The 22,217-nt window shown below is 39.7% G+C and overlaps 1 protein-coding gene across 1 annotated transcript in view; it reads left to right on the plus strand.

Annotated features, from left to right (window-relative positions):
- The window catches only part of dock3 (dedicator of cytokinesis 3), an 835,931-nt gene that overhangs the window by 582,407 nt on the left and 231,307 nt on the right, over positions 1-22,217 (plus strand). Inside the window, 2 exon segments of the mRNA XM_076267926.1 lie at positions 20,955-21,041; positions 21,964-22,068. Coding sequence (XP_076124041.1) covers positions 20,955-21,041; positions 21,964-22,068 — 192 coding nt within the window.

Consider the following 22,217-nt stretch of genomic DNA (forward strand, 5'->3'; position numbering starts at 1 on the left):
TCCTAAGACAGCAAGGAAAAAGTTAAAATACGCGATAAACCTGGGAAAAGTTGACAGGTTTGTTTCGGTCCCGGTGATTATTTGTGAAATTGTGCAAACGACAGCCTTTTCAAGGCATTTCAAGGAAGGTGTCGTATGCAAGCTCCCAAATTGACCCAGTAGCCTACAGAAGGCATCAATAAATTGTTGGGACTGGGGAGGGTCATGCGTTTTTTCTCAATCACTTTGGAGGGTCATAGAAAAATTTCTTGCTGGCGAGGGAGGGTCACGTCTTTTTGACTGACGCTCCCGAAACTCCTCCGGTAGCCCCTTAAATAAATAACGAACAGTCCCTAATTGATTATAGCCTGTAGGCCTACACCAGCAATTGTTGAACATTTACCTGTACAGGACATTGACAGTAGCCCAGTCTAACAAGCAGATGTTGCAAAAGACATCAAAAGACGCAATTAATCAGAAATAAATAATGTAATCTGCATCGCTTTATTTAACAAACTGCAAGCAACAAGAGGGTTGAGTTTGCTGTGAGGCCAAACCCAAGAGCAGAGCCTATCTGGTCATCCCATACCCTCCCCCCACTTCCTGTAGCCTACCATTATGACTTGTTGCCGTTTTGGCAGTAGGGGTTAAGTCATTGACATTAAGCTTTTTTACGTTAAGCCCCCCTCCCCCACCCCTTCTTTCACAAGCAGTGGGGGAGCGCGGGGCACAAAGTAACACTTTTTGGTAGACAAAGGAGGGTTCTCCGCGCTTCTGTCGTTTGGCGACAATCCGGTGCAACCAGGCCAGGACAGATATTTTAGAGAGACTAATTTTTATTTTTTTTATTTTACAAAGTTTAACGTCAAAACAGTAGTCAAAGTTTAATAATGTTCTGCACCTTTTACTAAGAATAAAGAAAATTAAGAAGACATCTGAGCTGCACCGGCGTCTCTCCTTCTCTCTAACACTTTTTGGCTTTGGCTAAATATTTCTAAAATCATTTGAGTTTCACTAGTCACATGTTTTAACAAGGAACACTTGTTATTGAACTAATAACAGACGTGTGTCGAAAATTGACTTTATTTTTCATACGGAGAAATAACATATGCAGAGTCTTATAAACAAGTATTGCCAGGAGCAACACCTTGCAAAAAATGATAACAATAGGCCTAGGCCTTTTTATGGCTCTGCTCCTGCCTAGATTCGAACTCAGAACTGCTTGAAAGTTGTAACCTGTTCTGGAAATACGCGCATTAACCCACTCGACCGTAAGACAACGCTATCTGCTTCGAGTAGGCCTATTGGGTAGGACTGTAGCCTACACTGGTTGCTGTGGCACAGTCTTGAATTCATTTTCCTTTGTCATATGAATGCTGTCATTTTGTTAATATTACTGTTAAGGAGATGCTGTAGGCAAAGGCTATATTTAACATCGTTAGTGTAGTAAAACAAATCAGAACTATTCACGAGGTTTCTGGGCAGCATATTTATGTTCTGTTAGCAAGCGAACTTCTCATGACTGCCGACAAAATAGTCTACTGCCAGCTGACGAAGCTCTCATTTTAAAACATTACTGAGAGACAGGCACTGTACAATCAAGACATCTTGCCACTGAATCCAAAACTATGTTCAACATTATGTACAAAGCTTATAGGCTACAGTGGACTAGCATGTTACGGGTGCTGCTAAAAACACAGAGAAACGCACTGAAAACTCGGCCAATCACAGCCCTTGCTGTCGAATGCTCCGTCCGGTTGGGGTCCGGTTCGACTGTGGAACGCCACAGCGGACTATGCTGCCCCTAAGCGGCTGCAGTTGTACTTACATTTGACCCAGCTGCGTGAATCACCTTGATGGTGAATGAAGTGTCAATTCTTAACTGGGACCCACTGTACATTAGGCCACTGTGCTGTGATATCCCTGATTGGGTGATACCTTGTCCCAGTGCATTTAGCTGTCAAATATTGCATAGTGTAACCCCCTCTTAACGGGTGTGTGCAAAGGCACTAGTTACAATACATAAAACAATTAATTAAATGGCGCAAACAGGATCCTGAAGGTCTCAGCGGTGGAATGGCGAGCTGGCTGAGATTCCTGTATACCAGTAGGCTAACAATTACAGACAATTCAATTGAATAGCGCGGTGCCTCCACTGTAAAAATACTACACTTACCTTAGGCTAGTGTATAATGTATTCCTACAGACTAAAAATATAACGTTCCAATGTAAGTGAATGGTAATTACACCAGTGGTGGATGCATACAAAAAGGAATTGCCAATACACCCGAAGTATAATGAAATATAATAATCAAATATTTATTTAATAATAATTAGCCACGTAATAAAAGTGACAACCCAATAGCTGAGAAATGTCAGCGAGCGAACAATTCACTCAAGGGGAAAACCGAACGTTAAAGGATGGTAGCAGCAAGCTGCTAATGTTAAAGGTTAAGCTAAACAGACACCAGTGTGGAAGACAATACAATATACACAACTCAAGTTAAATCACAAGAATATACCAATCATAACAATATTATTAATCATATATAATAAAATAAAACCCCAACCCCCCCAAGCGCTGGCCGTTGGAGCTCGGTGGTGCACAGGACGGCGGCTCTCTGAGCTGCAGGCAGGACAGCAACCGCTGAACCAGAGGAATCGGAGGCAGCTGTGTCCCAGCTAGCCGAGGATGCGACTCCGGTGGAGGATATTGCTGCAGTCAGCCTGCAGTGCACACCTCAACAGCAGCAGCGGGTAGTTGGCGGTTGGCACTCCGGTGGGCTCAGCACCGGAGGCAAAACGCAGTCGTCCTTGGGAGGTCTGGCTCTGGTGGGCCCAGCACCGAAGCACAATAGAGTCCGTCTCCGAAGGAGAATGCAACAGCGTCTCCTAGTTAGATAACGTTAGCTAAACTGGCAGCTAACTAACTGGTTACACAAGATATATAAACACATAAAATCAATCAAGCAGTCCCGAGACAGGTCATCCCACACCTCCGCACTGATGCTCGTGCATGTGGGCCTAAACACACCGAAAAGTGCGAGTGGTCTCCAACGGATGCAGCACTGACTGGCGGAGCAGAGAAAACGGTGACCTCTCTCAGGGCAACTAGGACCGCGACTCATGAGCCTTCTCCGCTCTGAGGAGATGGAACCTTCACATTGCCCGCGATTTCGCGGGCATAAACAAATAACAAATAATGATTGGCTGCTTAAACAATTCAAATAAAAGCAAAACAAACAAAGACATTTGATTGGTTGAGATGTACAGTATTCCATCCCAACATAACCATGACAAACCCAAAGCATTGTGGTCATTGTAGTGACAAAAAATAAACAGTGCAGTAATAAACACTAAACAGATTTTACAGGTGCTTACACTCTCCCCCCACCAATTAAACAGCATGCCCCCATGCTGAGTCACATAGGTAGAAAGATGAGTAAGAAACAAAAAAAACAAAATCAAACAACCAAAACAACAAACATAGTCTAGTACTCAAACACTAGCTATGGGTGTGATGGCAGGTGTGCATGGCAAAAGTAAAGGCATGCGTACACATGTGTTACATAGTGCTTGGGAGCTACACCACCAGGCATGAGAACTAGTGTAACCTGGCAGCACTGTTGTCATGTGTGAGGCTACTATGTAGTTGCTGCTCCTGAAGGTCTCAGCGGTGGAATGGCGAGCTGGCTGAGATTCCTGTATACCAGTAGGCTAACAATTACAGACAATTCAATTGAATAGCGCGGTGCCTCCACTGTAAAAATACTACACTTACCTTAGGCTAGTGTATAATGTATTCCTACAGACTAAAAATATAACGTTCCAATGTAAGTGAATGGTAATTACACCAGTGGTGGATGCATACAAAAAGGAATTGCCAATACACCCGAAGTATAATGAAATATAATAATCAAATATTTACAGAAAAGTGTGAGTGGTCTCCAACGGATGCAGCACTGACTGGCGGAGCAGAGAAAACAGTGACCTCTCTCAGGGCAACTAGGACCGCGACTCATGAGCCTTCTCCGCTCTGAGGAGATGGAACCTTCACATTAACAAATAACAAATAATGATTGGCTGCTTAAACAATTCAAATAAAAGCAAAACAAACAAAGACATTTGATTGGTTGAGATGTACAGTATTCCATCCCAACATAACCATGACAAACCCAAAGCATTGTGGTCATTGTAGTGACAAAAAATAAACAGTGCAGTAATAAACACTAAACAGATTTTACAGGTGCTTACAATAGTATAGACATTAAACAATATATGGTAACACTTTAGAATAACTAAACACAAGTCATCATTTATTAAGCCTTTGTTACTTATTAGTTAATTGTTTGTTCATCATTACTAATTTATCATCAGTAAAGCAAGTTCATAGTAAATAAGCCTATATCTTAAATATGTTTATACATTATTGTTATTAATACTTAATAAATGATGCAATATTATGTTTTTGATTAAGTAATATTTCCATTATTTAACATGCACTAATGATTAGTTAGGGTGAGGGTAGATATTTTATAAACCACTTCCTAATACTATAATTAATAATTAACTCAGGAGTTACAAGTGGTTAGTTAATTATATTTTGTGAGCTCATCTAAAGTGAGGATGTTTTATGCCTTGCAACACATTTACAAATGAGTTATAAGGTTTACACTTGCATTTATTCATTTAGCCGACACTTTCACCCAAAGCGACTTACACATGTCAATGAAATTAAAGGGCAAGGCCACATTGGTGGACGCTGGGGTTTGAACCCCCAACCCCCAACGTTACTGCATGTTAACCCGGCTCCCTATCCACTACACTACCTCTGCCCAGTGGTATTACAACAGTCAGTTCAAAAATATAATATAGATATGCATGTTTACTATGAACAAACCATTTTTAACTGTGTGTAAACATGATTTACAGATCAGAATTAATGTAGGAATAATGCTTTACAAATGAAGAATACAGCATTTAAATATAGCTGTAGCAAAGCAGCAATGGCGGGCCCGAGCACCTGCGGGACGCAACCCGTGACATTTTAGAATCCAACAAAGCATGGACGTGGTGCATGTGTAAAATGTACATATTAGATGTGTGTGCTATTTGTTTTTGCATGTTATTTTCTGGCACATTTACTTGCTTGGCCAGGTGGGGGCGCAATGCAAGGCAGGCCCATTGTGTGTGATCATAATCATAATATATATTAACCTGAGAAATTTCAGATTATTCATTTTAAGCAAAGAACATTTCTGATACACTTTTTCTGCCAGATGGTGGCGCTATATTAGGCATGTGAATTACACATGTGAATATCATCACAATAATGATGTCCAATATTTTGCAGATCAACCAATAAAGGCATTACCAATTTCTGGCACATTTTCCTGCTTGGCCAGGTGGTGGCGCTATGCCAGGCAGGCCCATAGGTCTTTGGATATCATCATAATTATAATATGTATTAACCTGAGAAGTTTCAGACCATTCATTCAAAGCATAGAACATTTCTGGCATATTTCCTGTTTGGCCAGATGGTGGCGCTATGCTAGGCAGGCCCATTGGGTGTCTGGATATTTTCATAATCATAATATCTATTAACCTTAGAAGTTTCAGACCATTCATTCAATGCACTGTGACTTTATGACACATTTACTGTTTATATGGTGAGATATTATAATCATGACATATTACAACATATCAAAAATCCCTTCGCAATTTAAAATCAGCAACATCTTGGCAGCATATTTGCCAAATTTCACATGAATCTGACAAACAGTCTAGGAGGAGTATGTTAAAATTGATCATGTGACATCAGTGTAATTGCCATTCTTTCTGTTGCCAGGTGGTGGCGCTATGCCAAATATGCATTATATGTAGGGTTGGGCACCGAAACACGGTTCTAATATGGCACCGGTGCTGACACAAACGGTAGTAACTGCATCGAATAACAACGTGGATTTCGGTGCCTCATTTCGGTGCTTAAATAGCGTTTTTTTTTTTTAAAAATTATAAATTATACGTCATCACTGTCATGCGCCATCTCTAACGTCTTGCTCTGATAGCAACACATCCAGATACAGTTAGCTAACATATGATAAACACTGGATGTATAAACCAGAGGGGTGCACCACATAGGCGAGTGGACAGTGTTTGACAGCTTGCGTGAGCCCAAGTAGCTTACTTTAAAGCGACATGCTAGCTCCTATCAAAATCTAGCAGTGGGCCTAACTACACACAAGCAAAAGGCTATGAAACAACGTCAACAGTAGGCTAGCCTATACATTACACAATATCCTTGCTAATGCGCTAACTGACATTTATTTGAAATGTTATCAGCAAAGTTGTAAGGTGAAAACTTTATTTCACGGTGTGTTAAACAACATAATGGCATGATATTAATCTTTCATGTGCATGAGGCCCATATAGCATCACAATGAATATGAAGATCATGTTAAAAGTTAGCTGGCAAACAAATAAATATGTAGGTTACATACCTGATGTCACTGAGCTGTCAAAGAGGCTACGAAACCATCTCCGTACGTTATCGCTAATTAAGCTCAGCTGACTGGTGTTAGCGAATAGCCATAGTTGCTGTTAAAATACCAGGCTAGCACTGGGAATCTAAACACTTCAACACCGACTTGTAGCCTAACATGTTCAAAACTACTGCGTGTTATGGGTTAAGACAATACATTTCTTGAAGCATTTGGGAACACACTGAATTAACTGGAAAATAGAGTCCCTGTTAGATTAGCTTGCTTGCAAATGCCGTTGTCCATGACCTGGCAGTTTTATGGCAAGCGGTTTTAACATGCATTATGGCAAACCGCCTACACTGGGTAAACTTGAAAGCAGAGCTCACCATTGTGTGTGCATGCATGGCAAGCTGTTTTAACATTTAAATGTATTATTCGTAGGAGCAATGAGATATTGATAGTAAATTGAACATAACAGTTCAATTTCATGTTCAAAATTGTCTTATCAATAAAAAAAAAGCAATTCATGCTTTAGACCATTTTAATTTAAAACATTTTAAAAACAAAGTACCGGTTCAGGCAGCGTTTCGGCACCGGCACCGTTTTAAAAGTATTGATTTAGCACCGGTATCGGATAAAACCCAAACGATACCCAACCCTAATTATATGCATGCGAATATCATCACTACCATGGTATTCAAAGACCTGTGAATTAAGACACATTTATCGTTTATGTAGAAGGGTATTAAAATGCATAGTTTCGCCATTTCGTCAAATTACAACATATCAAAAAAAGCTTCACAATTTAGAATCAGAAGCATATTGGCATCATGTATACCAACTTTCACATGAATCGGATCAACCGTCTAGAAGGAGTACGTTAAAATTGATCATGTCCACAATGCACAAAATCTCAATTACCTCACTTCCTGTGGGCGTGGCTAATAGCATGTTAATACAAAAGTTGATTGTTTTTGGGAGTTACATACACCCACCAAATTTGATGTGTGTATCTAAAACTATATGCCAACCACAAGTCACAGTGACATAAGGGGGCGCTATGGAGTTCCTGGGCCAAGCCCAGTGGCAAGGCTTTTCCCCTGTGTATTCACGGTACCTCTTGACGTGTGTGCCAAATTTCATGCGTTTTCACCCATGGGAAGCACCTCTTTTGGCATCACAATTTATCACATTTTAGTCCGCACAAAATCCCAAATACCTCACTTACTGTTGGGCGTGGCTAATGCATTGTACATATCGTCGCTGCCCGATGAAACTCACGTATGTCCAAAACGGTTACTTTTCAGGAAGTAAAAAAATCACCGTAATTTCAAAGCAGTTGAACGTAGCGTTGTCATACTTGGTACGGCATCTTTAAATGTAATCATATTCTTGCCAGTGTAATGATATAATCCATATTTTACCAAAATCGAGTTTAAATGGACATACGTGGATATTTTACAGTAACGGTGGTTGATACGCGTTTTTCCGATCATTAATTAGAATGGCCAAGTCGCGTTTCATATTGACAGATGAATATCCTACGCTCAGTTTATTAAATACGTCCAACCTGAAATGTGTCTTGCAAACTATGAAGGGACAATTAATCGATAACGTTATACTGGCATGGCAATGCTAGACAGATTTTGTTTGCACAGTCCTACCGTAATTTTGTCACTCCTCTCCACTCCTAGACCTAGGCGTCACGGGGAAAACTTTATCCTCGATTAAGGTAGGCCTACTGTAAAGGAAAGTCATTGCCACACCAGGCTATCATCAAAACAATGTTTACTTGATACTATGAAGTTGCCGTTTCAGTAAACTCCAGTTAACCGGTTCATATTTCTTCTTCAGGTGATACAAGCAGTAACGACTACAGTAATTAGACTCAATACTGCTACTACAGGTGGAATTATAAAATAGCAACAGGCCTTAATGCAAGATTTTAATCATGTCTTTCTTGTCAGAATTGGCTGATAGGAATTCAAAGACTTCAACAGATAAGACCAAGTCATTTTAAAACATGCACATAAACAATTACACATCAATACTTAATAAATAGAAAATCTAATTAATAAATTAATCAATAAGTCAGGACAGCCCATTCATCCAGGTAGTCAAATCAAATACACATACTTTTATCAAGAAAACATTAAATACTTGTAATAGTGAGTGTGTGTATGTTAATTGTTTGCATACTAGTCACTACAGGTGTAGGGAATTGTCTGTTGCAAGTAAAAAAAAATGGTTGTTAACCTGAACCGGTTATTAAGTCAGTTAAAAAATATTTCATGGTGTGTATGTGTGTTAATTGTTTGTGTACTAGTCACTACAGGTGTAAGGGAATTGTTATAAGTGTGATGGTGTACAGCCGCCCTGGCCTCTGGTTTACTTTGTCTTGTGACTGCCTCGTGAATGAGTCTGGTCATTCAGCGTTGTGGTCAAACTGGAGGTCTGGGGGGTCCAAAGCCAGGGGTCATGACGGCTCTCTCTTTTCCCTACAGGTGTCAGGAGTAGGATGGTTAACCGTGAGGCCTTGAGGGGCGTGTCAGGTTTCAGCCGTTGGAGGACCACCAGGTTTGGATGACCCCCTGTGTGAGTGTTGCCAGAGATGGGTGAAGCTCTAGCATGTGGATCTCCACGGGAAGGAGAGGTATGGTGGTAGTGGGGTGTGTGAGAGACACCCATGTGCACCAAGTGCATTGACAGGCCTCCTGAAGGGGAGGAGTCTGTGACAGGGTTATTCCCATAGTGGTTGAGGATGTACTCTGACAGTGATGCCAACTAGACTGGTGCTTTGGCGTTGCTGTTAAGCTGCGAGTGTGGTACTCTGCAGACTTAGGTCTGATGCCAGGGCAACTGTTCTTGACCAGTCTGACTGACATTTTTTCAAGTGAAGGGAGAGAGCAGTCACCTAAAGTGAAACCTATGTGCGAGTGTATTTGTGTACTGTATGTTTACGTGTATGCATTTATGTGTATGTGCCTGCACGTGTGTATGCCTATGAGTGTGCATGACTGTGAGGGTATGCAGCTGAGCATGTGTGTGTTTGTATGCCTAAGTGCAAGCTGAGGTGACAGTTCCCTCGTTTACGTGTGAATGTAATGTGAGTGCCTATGCAGCTGTGTGTGTGTGTGTGTGTGTACATGAGCCTATGTGCATGCTGAGATGTTCTCTCCCTTCACTTGAAAAAAATGTCAGTCAGACTGGTCAAGAACAGTTGCCCTGGCATCAGACCTAAGTCTGCAGAGTACCACACTCGCAGCTTAACAGCAACGCCAAAGCACCAGTCTAGTTGGCATCACTGTCAGAGTACATCCTCAACCACTATGGGAATAACCCCGTCACAGACTCCTCCCCTTCAGGAGGCCTGTCAATGCACTTGGTGCACATGGGTGTCTCTCACACACCCCACTACCACCATACCTCTCCTTCCCGTGGAGATCCACATGCTAGGGCTTCACCCATCTCTGGCAACACTCACACAGGGGGTCATCCAAACCTGGTGGGCCTCCAACGGCTGAAACCTGACACGCCCCTCAAGGCCTCACGGTTAACCATCCTACTCCTGACACCTGTAGGGAAAAGAGAGAGCCGTCATGACCCCTGGCTTTGGACACCCCAGACCTCCAGTTTGACCACAACGCTGAATGACCAGACTCATTCACAAGGCAGTCACAAGACAAAGTAAACCAGAGGCCAGGGCGGCTGTACACCATCGCACAACAGTGTGTGTGTGTGTATGTGCGCAAGTGTGTGTGTGTGCAGAAGTGTGTGTGTCAATGTGCTATTTGAGCTGACCATCACTAATGGTCAAGTGCATTGTAAAATGGATGAAAGTCCTTGAGTAAAACATGTTTTAGTTCTTGAAGGTGCTTGAACTTGAGAGCTTTAATTTTCTGGGGGGATGTATAGAGTGGGGCCACGCTGACACACGTCTTCCTCAGGGATGGGGATGTGAAGGGTTGCCAGTTGTCGGAGTGGAGTAATTTAAACTCCATACTGCCATCCACATTGTATCTAATAGATAAATGTAAAAGAAGAAGGGGGGAGGGGTGTCGGGACACAGAGATAAGAGGGAACCAAAAGCAAGTTTAGATTTATGAAACAAAATATTTTAATATGATATGGCTAATGTTTCATGTATTTGTGATAACAGTACTGCGTATAAAAAAACAAACCTGATTGCTCGAAGGTCATGCACTGTAGGATCTCCAACTTTGCTACCAGGTCGGACTGACTTGCAGAGGTTCACTTTGGTGAAGTTCTGAAAAAAGCTGTGACCAACGTACTTCACCTCGTACGGTTTTGGATTGGAACGCGCTCCACGAATGACTGCAGCATACTCAGCTGGAACATGTATGTCTCTATTTCTCAGCCTCCTCTCAATCACACTGTGCACAGAGTCACATTCCATTTGTGTGTGACCTCTTTCAAGGTACTTCTGTGTTACTTGTTTTTTTCTCTCCGTCGCAAACTTTAACAGGGCATTGCTCAAGATCAGATTTCTGTTCTGATAACCACACCCATCACTCCAAAGGATGAATGCATTGTAAGTGGGGTGAGCTTCAAGGTAATCCACAATGCAGGAGGCAAACTCATTGGCAGAGACCCCCGCTTCACCCTCATGCCAAAGATAATTTTTTGCCTCATGTGATGCCATATTGTACATTGTGAAATTATGGACACCAAGCTTCATTTTGTAATAGAGGGCAGACGCTTGAAGCTTTGGGCACAGGAGAAGGCCCTGCAGATCCATACATGCAACCAAGGTGGTGTTGTTAGCAAGTTGTTTGTCCTTAGCTTTTTCTGCTCGTGCGTCATCCTTTTTAACACAGTGTTCCTCCCACACGGCAGCCTCGATGTTCCCAGCTTTGAAGGCACAGCACGTGTCACACTGATCTTTCTTGGGATGGAACAGAGAAAGATTTAAGTCGTTGAAGATGTTACTGAACACTTGCCGTGACAGAGGCTGGATGTCGTGGACTACACATGCTTGCTTGTACTGTTGGTGGAGATGACTTATGGACTTGAAGAGAGGTTCCAGGTACATCTTTGATGAGGAGGACCTGCAGTAATGCGATGGAACCTTTGGGAGATCCAGAAGAAAGGTCTTTAGGAAGTCCTGCTCCTCTGTCCTTACCCTCACTCTCGCCATCTTCTCAGGACTTTCCCCTCTTCTTCCCACCCACTTCAAAAAAGTCCACTGCTTGATGCCAAGTGTAGACAGGAACATCCGTTGACAAACTGTGAGCCGTTTACCATCCACACAAAAAAAACAAAAGAGAGATGCCGACCTCCGAGATTGAACCGCTTCTGTCCGGCGCCGCTTGACATCACTCACCTCCACCGATGTTTTCACATAAATTCTCCTCTCTTTCCAGTCCAATTTCTCCCAAAAATACTTAAAAAATTCCTCCCTCTTTCCTTCCTCAATTTCAAAGCAGTGTAGTTTGCTTGATTTCTGGCAGGACACAGCCTGGCACCGCCCACCCATTTTTCTTTCTTCTTTGATGACACATTCATTTTTTTTCCGTCCAAGATATGATTGGCCCCTCATTCTTTTCCTTTTCTGGACGTTACTCTTCCAAGTGTCTGGGTTGGCCCTCTTCCTTGACCTTCCCCGATTATCAACGGCACCTGATTAAAAGAAAAAGAAAAGAAAATATGTTCTACAAATGCACATTTATCTTACATGGTTTCTTAGCATGTGGATATGTGTGTCAGTGTGTAGGCATGCATTTAAGTTTGGCATTGCTGTTTGTTTGTTTGTGTGCGTGTGTGTGTGTGTGTGTGTGTGTGTGCATGCAACTGAGCCCATTAGTAGCTGACAGAAATGTAAAGATAATGACATTAAATTACGCACCTTCATTGACAGGTGTGTAATCCGGATCATTTTCTGGATCATGTTCAAGTGAGTCTTAGAGCAATAAAGAGGAAAACATTTAGTACAACGAATGCACTGTTCACATCATTCAGATATAAGATTGCATTCATTTTTACTGGTAATTGATTAAATACACTTTTGTATTTAGTAATGATTAGATTTGTAATTAGTAATGGGCTTTAGTCTTTAACTCCTACTCAAAACCAATGTGAGGTGGAAGCTGTAGTGTAGTCTGATCTGAGAAGAATAAGATACTTACCCTCACTGGCAGCTATTTCGGAATGATTTTCATGGTCATTTTCCTTGTCACTTTCCAGAGAATCTAACAGTAATAAAGATAAAATGCATTTAGCACACTGAATAGCCTACAATGTTTGAATAATTCATAACTGAGCTTGCATCAGTAGCTTTGACCAGCAAATGTACAGTAACATTTTGAATTCTCTATGATTAAAATGTTTTAATTTAGCCACACACAATTTGATGGGTTAGAACTTGGAAATGCAATAGGAGTTTCCTTGATCAAGTGAACCAGAATAACACGTGTGACAGGCTTTCATCTTAATGTGCAACAAATCAATAGGCTTTGGGTTGCTGTATAGTAACGTTAGGTAGCTGCTACTGGGAGAAAATAATTTAAGCCTAAAGTACTTACCCTCACTGGCAGCTGTATTAGAAGGGTCACTTTCAAGTGAATCTAAGAATGACAGAGAGGAAAACCATTTAACATTAAAGTAATGAATACGATGTAGACTTTACTGTCTGGCTGACTCAATTCTAGTTTCCTAGTACACACCTTCCTCCTCATTGCTGACCTCATTGCTGACCCTCTCCTCAAGTACCCTATCATACCTAACGTTTACCAATTGACATAGCTCCTCTAGAGAGAAAGACATCCTGAAGGAAGGAAGAAAACAGATCAGAAAAAAATATAAGTTAGCGCTATGCCCAGTCAACATATCTTCACTTCGGAAATCCGTGCGTTAACATCTCCACAATAAAAACGTAGCAAGCTAGCTGCTAACTCTAAGTGCTGGAAATTCTCAGCCTCTGGCAAGCGGTGATACGGTATGAATGAGTGAGGCATGTTTTAGTGACAATCATGACAGTAACATTACAGGCTATAATTTGATCAGTTTGATTTAGAAAAAAATATGTTTGCTTGAATCTTATCAATGAGACCGAGTTTATTTACCTAGTAGAAAGCAAGCTAATCTGTGGAGAACTAGGCTAGCTTGTGGAGAGCTTCAATATCATACGTGCGTCAGCCAGGTTAACAATAAAAAATATTCGGTGACAATTACTTCGTCTAGACCATTTACTGGTAAATAACAGTTGTGAATATATAGCGAATATATAATAAAGTTGAGAACATTTGTCAAAAACAAACTTTGCTGATACTTTACCTCACAGTGTTATTCGGCTATCCAATGCTCCCAGAGACGCTTAAGATGAAACTTCTTCACGAGACCGGCGAGATGCCGCCACAGGGTGGGAGATACGCGGCGTGATTGACAGCTTTGACACCAAATGGATATACTTGGAAATCAGATTACATGATTTCACAACTTTTTATTGGTCATTTAGATACATGAAGCATACTGTATACGGAAATGAACCTGGACATTCTATCCGTCATAAAAACTCAAAATCAGAAAAAATGGAGATACGTGGTATTCATCGGACAGCGACGATATGAAAGTTGTTCATCTTGGGGAGATACACACACCTACCAAATTTGATGTGTCTAGCTGAAAGTATGTGCCAACCACAGCATCAATCACCTAAGGGGGCGCTACTGAGTCCCTGGGTCACGCCCGGGGCCAAGCTCTTGTACCTAACTGCTTTGCGTGACACCTGATGTGTGTGCCAAATTTCAAGTCAAGTCAAGTCAACTTTATTTCTATAGCACATTTAAAAACAACTGAGTTGAACCAAAGTGCTTACAAACAAACATAAAACAATGACAATGGTACAACAACAATAATAACATAACATGGGGGGGAAATAAATAAATAATTGAAATAATAAACAAATTGGACAAAAATAAAATAAAGAATAAAGAGTGTGTGTGTGTGGGGGGGGGGTATTAAGGTAGATTAAAAGCTTGGGAGAAAATGAAAGTCTTTAAGTTAGACTTAAAGCAGTCAATGGTTGGAGAGGACTTAATATGTACAGGTAGACTATTCCAGAGTTGGGGGGCAACAACAGAGAAGGCTCTATCACCCTTAGTTTTAAGGCGTGTTTTGGGGATATAGAGAAGATTCTGAGATGAAGACCTAAGTGATCTTGGAGTGCTGTACGGAATTAGTAGGTCACCTATGTAACTAGGTGCCAAACCACTGAGGGCTTTGAAGACAAAAAGTAAAATTTTTAAATTAACTTTGTGCTCCACAGGTAACCAGTGCAGCTTAGCCAACACAGGAGTTATATGCTCACGTTTCTTAGAGCCACTTAATAATCTAGCTGCTGCATTTTGAACTAGCTGAAGTCTGTTGAGAGTGGAGTGGGTCAGGCCTGCATATAATGAATTACAATAATCTAGTCTAGATGTTATGAAAGCATGTATAAGAATTTCAAGATCGGAGAAGGACAGAAAGGGCTTCAGTTTTGCAATGGTTCTTAACTGGAAAAAGCTGCCTTTGACCACACTATTTACTTGCTTATTATAATTTAAAGATGAGTCAAAGAAAACCCCAAGATTCTTGACTTCACTGTGGCAGTTTGCAGAGAGAGGTCCTAGTGCATTTTTCAAGATAGAGACATCACTTGGAGGGCCAAAAATAATTATGTCAGTTTTACTTTCGTTCAGTTGAAGAAAATTTCTTGCCATCCAGCATTTGACGTCACTGAGACAGTTAAAAATATTCTCCAAAGAACAAATGCCATTAGTGTTAACAGGCAGGTAAAGCTGAGTGTCATCTGCATAGCAGTGATACTGAATGTTATACTTTTTAAAAATTGAGCCAAGGGGTAACATATAAAGAGAGAATAAAAGAGAGCCCAAAATGGAACCCTGAGGAACACCACACTTTATAGGGGCGGAGGAAGAGGAGAAATTGCCTAAACTAACTGAAAATGATCTATCACTAAGATAAGAAGAGAACCATTGCAAAACAGAACCCTGGAGACCAACTTCATCCTCCAAGCGTTTTAATAGGATGTTATGGTCGATGGTGTCAAATGCTGCACTCAGATAAAGAAGTACCAAGAGGGTGCAAGATCCAGAATCAACTGCTAAGAGAATGTCGTTTTGGACTTTAAGCAAGGCCGATTCAGTGCTGTGCAGAGATCTAAAACCTGATTGGAATTTATCACATATATTGAACTCACTCAGATAAGAAGAAACCTGAGAGAGGACAACCTTTTCTAGTATCTTTGACAGAAAAGGTAATTTAGAAATAGGCCTATAATTCTTCAGGTCACTGGGCTCAAGGTTAGGTTTCTTCAGTAAAGGTTGCACAATTGCACGTTTAAAACCTGAGGGGACCACTCCATTGGTTAGTGAGTGATTAATTATGGCCAATACAAGAGGGCAGATGATGGTAAAAACTTCTTTAAAAAGGCGTGCAGGTAAAACATCTAAGTGGCAGGATGTAGATTTCATATGGGAGACCACCTCAGAAAGCTGGGAGGAAGATATAGCCTGAAACTGTTGGAGGCAGCTAGGTGAAAGTTCTATCACTGAGGGATCCGAATCCGGAGGTGAGATTTGAGATTTTATTTTGTCAATTTTATCGATGAAGAAGTTGAGGAACTTCTCACAGATTTCTGTTGAAGGGGCAAGAGTAGATGACGCAGAGGCAGGATTTATAATAGAATTAATGGTATTAAATAAAACTTTTGGCCTATGAGCATTATTGTTGATAAGCTGAGCATAATACTCCTTTGAATAAACCTTTGCTGCCTTAACAGAGTTTTGGTAGATCTTTAGAAAATCTCTGAAAAGGTCATAGAAGACCTGAAGCTTATCTTTTTTCCATTTGTGCTCTGCTTTCCTGCAAGGTTTTCTGACAGAACGGGTCGTGGCATTTAACCATGGAGTGGTGATAGTTTTGACACGCTTTTGTTTTAGTGGGGCAACACAGTCTAAGGTCTCAAGACAGGATGCATTAAAGAGAGTGACTAATTCTTCAATGTCAGAGCAGGTGGAAATAGCAACAGAGATAGTAGGTGAGTGAGAGAGGATGAAAGTATTAGAGAATGTTGTGGCTGTGTTGGAATTAATAGAACGGGCAAAGGAATAGGACTTAGGGGGAGATACAGGGGGACAAAACAAAATAGATTCAAATAAAATCAAAAAATGATCAGAGACCCCAACATCCATAATTTCTAAGTTGGAAACATTGAAACCATAAGACAATACTAGGTCTAATGTGTGACCTTTCTGATGCGTCGGGGCCATAACAGATTGCACAAGATTGAAAGAGTCCACAAGGCATAAAAACTCCTTAACCAAAGGTTTTGATGGGCAACAGATGTGAATGTTAAAATCCCCTAAAATCATGAAATTGTCAGAGCGAGAGGCCATAAAAGATAGTAGATCAGCAAATTCTTGAATTAAATTACAATTAAGCTTAATTTTTGGTGGTCGGTAAACTAATGCACAGAGGAGGGTGGCATTTATCTTTACAAGCTGTACCTCAAAAGTGGAGAACATATCAATTTGTACAATTCCACATTTAAAGTTGTTATTCTAAACAGTGACCAGACCACCTCCACGACCAGTAGCCCTAGGGGAATTTATGAAGCTGCAGTGAGGAGGGCAGAGTTCACCAAGTGAAATGACGTCATTACCGCTGAGCCAAGACTCCGTTATAAACAAAAAGTAATACATTTCAAGACTTTTCACCCATCTTAACCACCTCAAAAAAGGAAAACGCTCTGAGACAAAGTTCAAATCGGAATATGTAATAATAACTAGAAAAGCATTTCCTGAAGGAAATATAGTGCATGAAAATGCAAAAATATGATGAGTTCATATGGTTAAATTATTTGCTTGGTAGATAAGGTTTAATATAGTTGGAATGACTGAACAGTTAAATAGGTTGATAATTGAAATGGTTAAATTATTTAGGCAGATAGTTGACGATAACTAACAGTTGGAATGGCTCCAATTTTTGCTAGCAGTTATGCTAACTATGTTAACAAAGATAATAATGTTAACCAAGTTACTATGCTAACTAGCATGTTAACAATGTTAAAATGTTAACTATGCTAACCATATGACTTAGCTAACCTAGCTAATCATTTTTATTAGTTATGATAACTATGCTAATTAGCATGCTAATATGCTAATTATGTTAACCATGTGACTTAGCTAACTTCGCTAATCATTTTTAGCAGTTATGTTAACTATGCTAACATGCTAGCATGCTAACTATGCTAACTATCTAACTAGCTACAGTGGGTAGGAGTCATAGTTGATGACAAGTACCAGTTACAATGGCTGAACAGTTAAAAAGTTCAGTAGTTTAAAGGGTTAAATTGTTTAACAGTGAAATATTGTAGTGAGGACTTTTATTTTGAAACAGTTTCTGGCAGAGGAAGCAGTTGAACAGGATGTGTAGTCTTAATAGGGCCAGTTTGTATGCTTAAAGCCTGAGAATGGCAGTTGAAACAGGTGGCCCGAACACCTGCCATAGGATTCTAATTGCTTAACGGCCGTATTGTGATGTCATAATCATAATGTTAAGTCAATGGGGAAATTTTGATTAGTTTTTAATTAATAGTTTAAAAAGTATAAAAGTTACGAAGCTGAAAAATACATAGCACCCATGTCCTAAGTAAGACCTACGTAACATAGTTTGAATGAAGTTTCTACGTTAAACGGTTGAAGCTGCATTAAGTGCGTTAGAAGAAGAATAAGAATAAGAACTAGAAAAGCATTTCCTGAAGGAAATACAGTGCATGAAAATGCAAAAAATATGATGTAAAATATCATACAGAGTAAAAACAAACTATATTGGTTGCTAGGTAGATGAGGTTTAATATAGTTGGAGTGGCTGAACAGTTAAATAGGTGGATAGTTTATATGGTTAAATGATTTGCTTGGTAGATAAGGTTTAATATAGTTGGAATGATTGAACGGTTAAATAGGTGGATAATACTTAACTTAGTTAACTTAGCTAATGTTTTCATTTTTAGTAGTTATGCTAACTAGCATGTTGCTAACTATGTTAACCATGTGACTTAGCTAACCTAGCTAATAATTTTTAGCAGTTTTGCTAACTATGCTAACTAGGATGTTAACTATGCTAACCATGTGACTTAGCTAACTTAGCTAATCATTTTGAACAGTTTTGCTAAAAATGCTAACTAGCATGCTAACATGCTAACTATGCTAACCATGTGACTTAGCTAACTTAGCTAATCATTTTTAGCAGTTTTGCTAAAAATGCTAACTAGCATGGTAACTATGCTAACCATGTGACTTAGCTAACTTAGCTAATCATTTTTAGCAGTTTTGCTAAAAATGCTAACTAGCATGCTAACTAGCATGCTAACATGCTAACTATGCTAGCCAAGTTACTTAGCTAACTTAGCTAACTAGCTACAGTGGGTAGGAGTCATAGTTGATGACAAGTAACAGTTACAATGGCTGAACAGTTAAAAAGTTCAGTAGTTTAAAGGGTTAAATTGTTTAACAGTGAAATATTGTTGTGAGGACTTTTATTTTGAAACAGTTTTTGGCAGAGGAAGCAGTTGGACAGGATGTGTAGTCTTAATAGGGCCAGTTTGTATGCTTAAAGCCTGAGACTGGCAGTTGAGATCCAGGTGGCCCAAACACCTGCCATAGGATTCTAATTGCTTAACGGCTCTATTGTGATGTCATCAGCCCATGTTAAGTCTATGGGGAAATTTTGAACAGTTTTTAATTAATAGTTTAAAAAGTATAAAAGTTACAAAGATGAAAAATACAAAGCCCACATGTCCTAAGTAAGACCTACGCAAACATGGTGAAGCAGCTTTTAGCTGCTATGTGGCTCAGCTGTGGAACCAACTTTCGGATGACATCAAAAAGGCCCCAACTGTAGCCAGTTTTAAATCTAGACTTAAGACCAAACTGTTCTCAGATGCTTTCTGCTAACTGTGCCGAGTAACAAATTCTGAATCTGCCTTGATAATTATTGTACTTTGTCTTTTATTACTTTTTTTTACTACTTTTGCCTTTGTTTTGCTTACTAATTATTCTTTATTTTTAAGTTTTACCTTGTTTTATGTTTCCTTTTTATTATGATCTTTACCTTTTAACTATTCTTTGACTATATTGCCCTTCTATGCTTTTATTTGTTATTATTGTTTGGTTTTGTTTATGTAAAGCACATTGAATGACCTTTGTGTATGAAATGCGCTATATAAATAAACTTGACTTGACTTGACTAATGGTGAAAAAATTGGTGCATCTTTGAGTAAATCCCCAACTGATTTTATGAATTTATGACTTCTTGACTGACCGCAGTCAGCAAGTCAGATTTAACTCATGTATATCATCCTTTAAAAAACAAACACAGGGGCACCACAAAGGTGTGTTCTGTCCCCCATCCTATACAAATTATACACTAACAACTGTCAAGCGTCCTCCTCACCTCACACTTCATTTTAAGTCTTATATTTCATCTGTGGATGATTTTGAGAGGGAGTTACAAGATGGAATAATAGTTCCCTCCTCTAAGACTGATAGTGAATGAGTAGAGCGGGTCTCAACCTACAAATGCCTGGGAGTTGAAATTGAAATTTTCAATCAATACGCACTGAACAAAACTAAGAAAATGCAGCAGCGGATATTTCACCTAAGAAAACGAAATCATTTTAAATTAGACAGACACATTCTTGTAATGTTTTATAAAAGTCTTCTTCAGAGTTTTCTGTGCTTTGGCCTTATCTGTATGTTTGGTATCAAGCATGTTAAGGATAAAAAAAGACTGCAGCACATGATCAAGATGACCAGCAAGATCATTGGAGTTGACAAGGTGTCGGAAGCTCAGCTATTAGATTTGTCTGTGGTGTCTATGTCTATGGCAAGCCGATTGAGCATTTATTCTGATATCTTGATATCAGGCATAATTGTCATGTACATGTAAGCCATTTTTGTCAACTAGTTAACTAGTGAGCCATGTTTGTGTGAACTAGTTAACTAGTGAGGGCCAAAATATGCACACTAGTTAACTAGTGGGAGCCAAAAGGCTCACTAGTTAACTAGTGAACACATTTTAGCTTCACTAGTTAACTAGTGAGAGCCAGAAATGTCTACTAGTTAACTAGTAAAGGCCAAAATGCATACCAGTCAGCTAGTTGAAGGCTTTTGGGTCTCACTAGTTAACTAGTGAGGTGTTTTGCCTTCACTAGTAAAAATGTGCACATGTTTACTAGTGAAGGCAATCTGTTGACAAAGTTGTCGGTTCAATTCCCGGCTTCCACCGTTCTGGGGACAATGTGATCCCTTGTAATATAGCTGACATATGTAAGTCACTTTGGTCAAGAAGTGTCTGCTAAATGTAATGTAATGTAATGTAATGTCACAACACCTCTTATTATGTGACTCTAGACATGTTGAACATAAGTCACTTGTGCACATTTGTGTGTATGTGTTTTTATACCTACAGTGTTGGGAGTATGGTATTCCTCTGTGCAGAGAGTTGGGCTTCCAATACGAATCACTGTATGACTATCAGAGCCTTAGCTGGATACGGGTGAGCAATTTGCACATTTGCACACATCTAAAAAGAATAAAGACAACACAAACAACTATCCAAAAGTATATGTACAATTTTGAAACAAAATAATTAGTTAGTATTGGATGTATTTTATGCTTTTTTTAAGCTACTGTTAAAAAAGGTGGTGTATGTAGAATTTACCCATTGTTATATATTGCACTTGATGAACAATATGCTAAGGTAAATTTGAAATGATTTGCAGGGGTTGTATATACCAACTCCGAACTGTTTATTATGTAGCGGGTAATGGATGATACAGCATTCAGATAGCAGAAGTTAATGCATGTTCAAGGTGGTGATGCAAGTCAAGGCATTAACCTGCTACCCGAATGATGTGAAGTCCATTTTACCTCTGTTGCCACATTTTTGTTATGTTAATGTGCTGATGTAATTCCCACATTTCCATCTCTTGTTTGTAGAACTACTTCTTTTCGCAACACATAGACTAATTTCTCAACAAATGGATTTTTGCTATAACCCTAGTTGATAGTCCCAAAACTCTCCTTGCCAAACTAGCATTTCTGTTTCTTATGAGCCTTAGCTTGTGTCATTTTAGTCCTTAATTTGTCCTCATTTAGTCTTAAATGTCATGTTCCTAAATGAAGGCCTTAAAAAGTCTTAAATTCTGTTGCCCAAGTCTTAATTTTTTAAACAAAGGTCTGACATTTCATTATACTAGCCTGCAATGCAAGGTGAAATGGGGGGAAAAAACAACAATGTGAAAATTCAACAGGGGATTTGCGTAACATTGGTATAAAAGAAAAATAAATTGTTATTACTTAGAGTACATCTATCAACTACCTGTCATCATCTATCAAACCTATTAAGTGTTTCTGAAGAATTTGTACCTCAGTATCAACTATGCCACCTTTGTAAAGCAATGATGTGTTCCACTCAGAAAATGGAAGCTGCATTCTATGACAACATCATCGAACAGCAAAGGCTGGAACCTGAGTTCTTCAGGGTTGGCTTTTATGGACGCAAGTTCCCTTTTTTCCTCAGAGTAAGCCTGTTTCGTATTTGATTAAAGTAGTTTTTGAATCCATCGTCATTTGTTATGGATAGTTAAATGGCTGTTATTAGTATTGTGTTACCCTACACTTTATGCATATTTTGAATGAGGCCATGTTTAGCGTTGATCTATGCTCCTAA

The sequence above is a fragment of the Alosa pseudoharengus genome, unplaced genomic scaffold (assembly GCF_046254945.1).
Source record: "Alosa pseudoharengus isolate Yale_2024_CS ecotype anadromous, Long Island Sound unplaced genomic scaffold, YU_APseudo_1.1 YU_APseudo_1.1_scf_5, whole genome shotgun sequence".
Taxonomy (NCBI): domain Eukaryota; kingdom Metazoa; phylum Chordata; class Actinopteri; order Clupeiformes; family Clupeidae; genus Alosa; species Alosa pseudoharengus.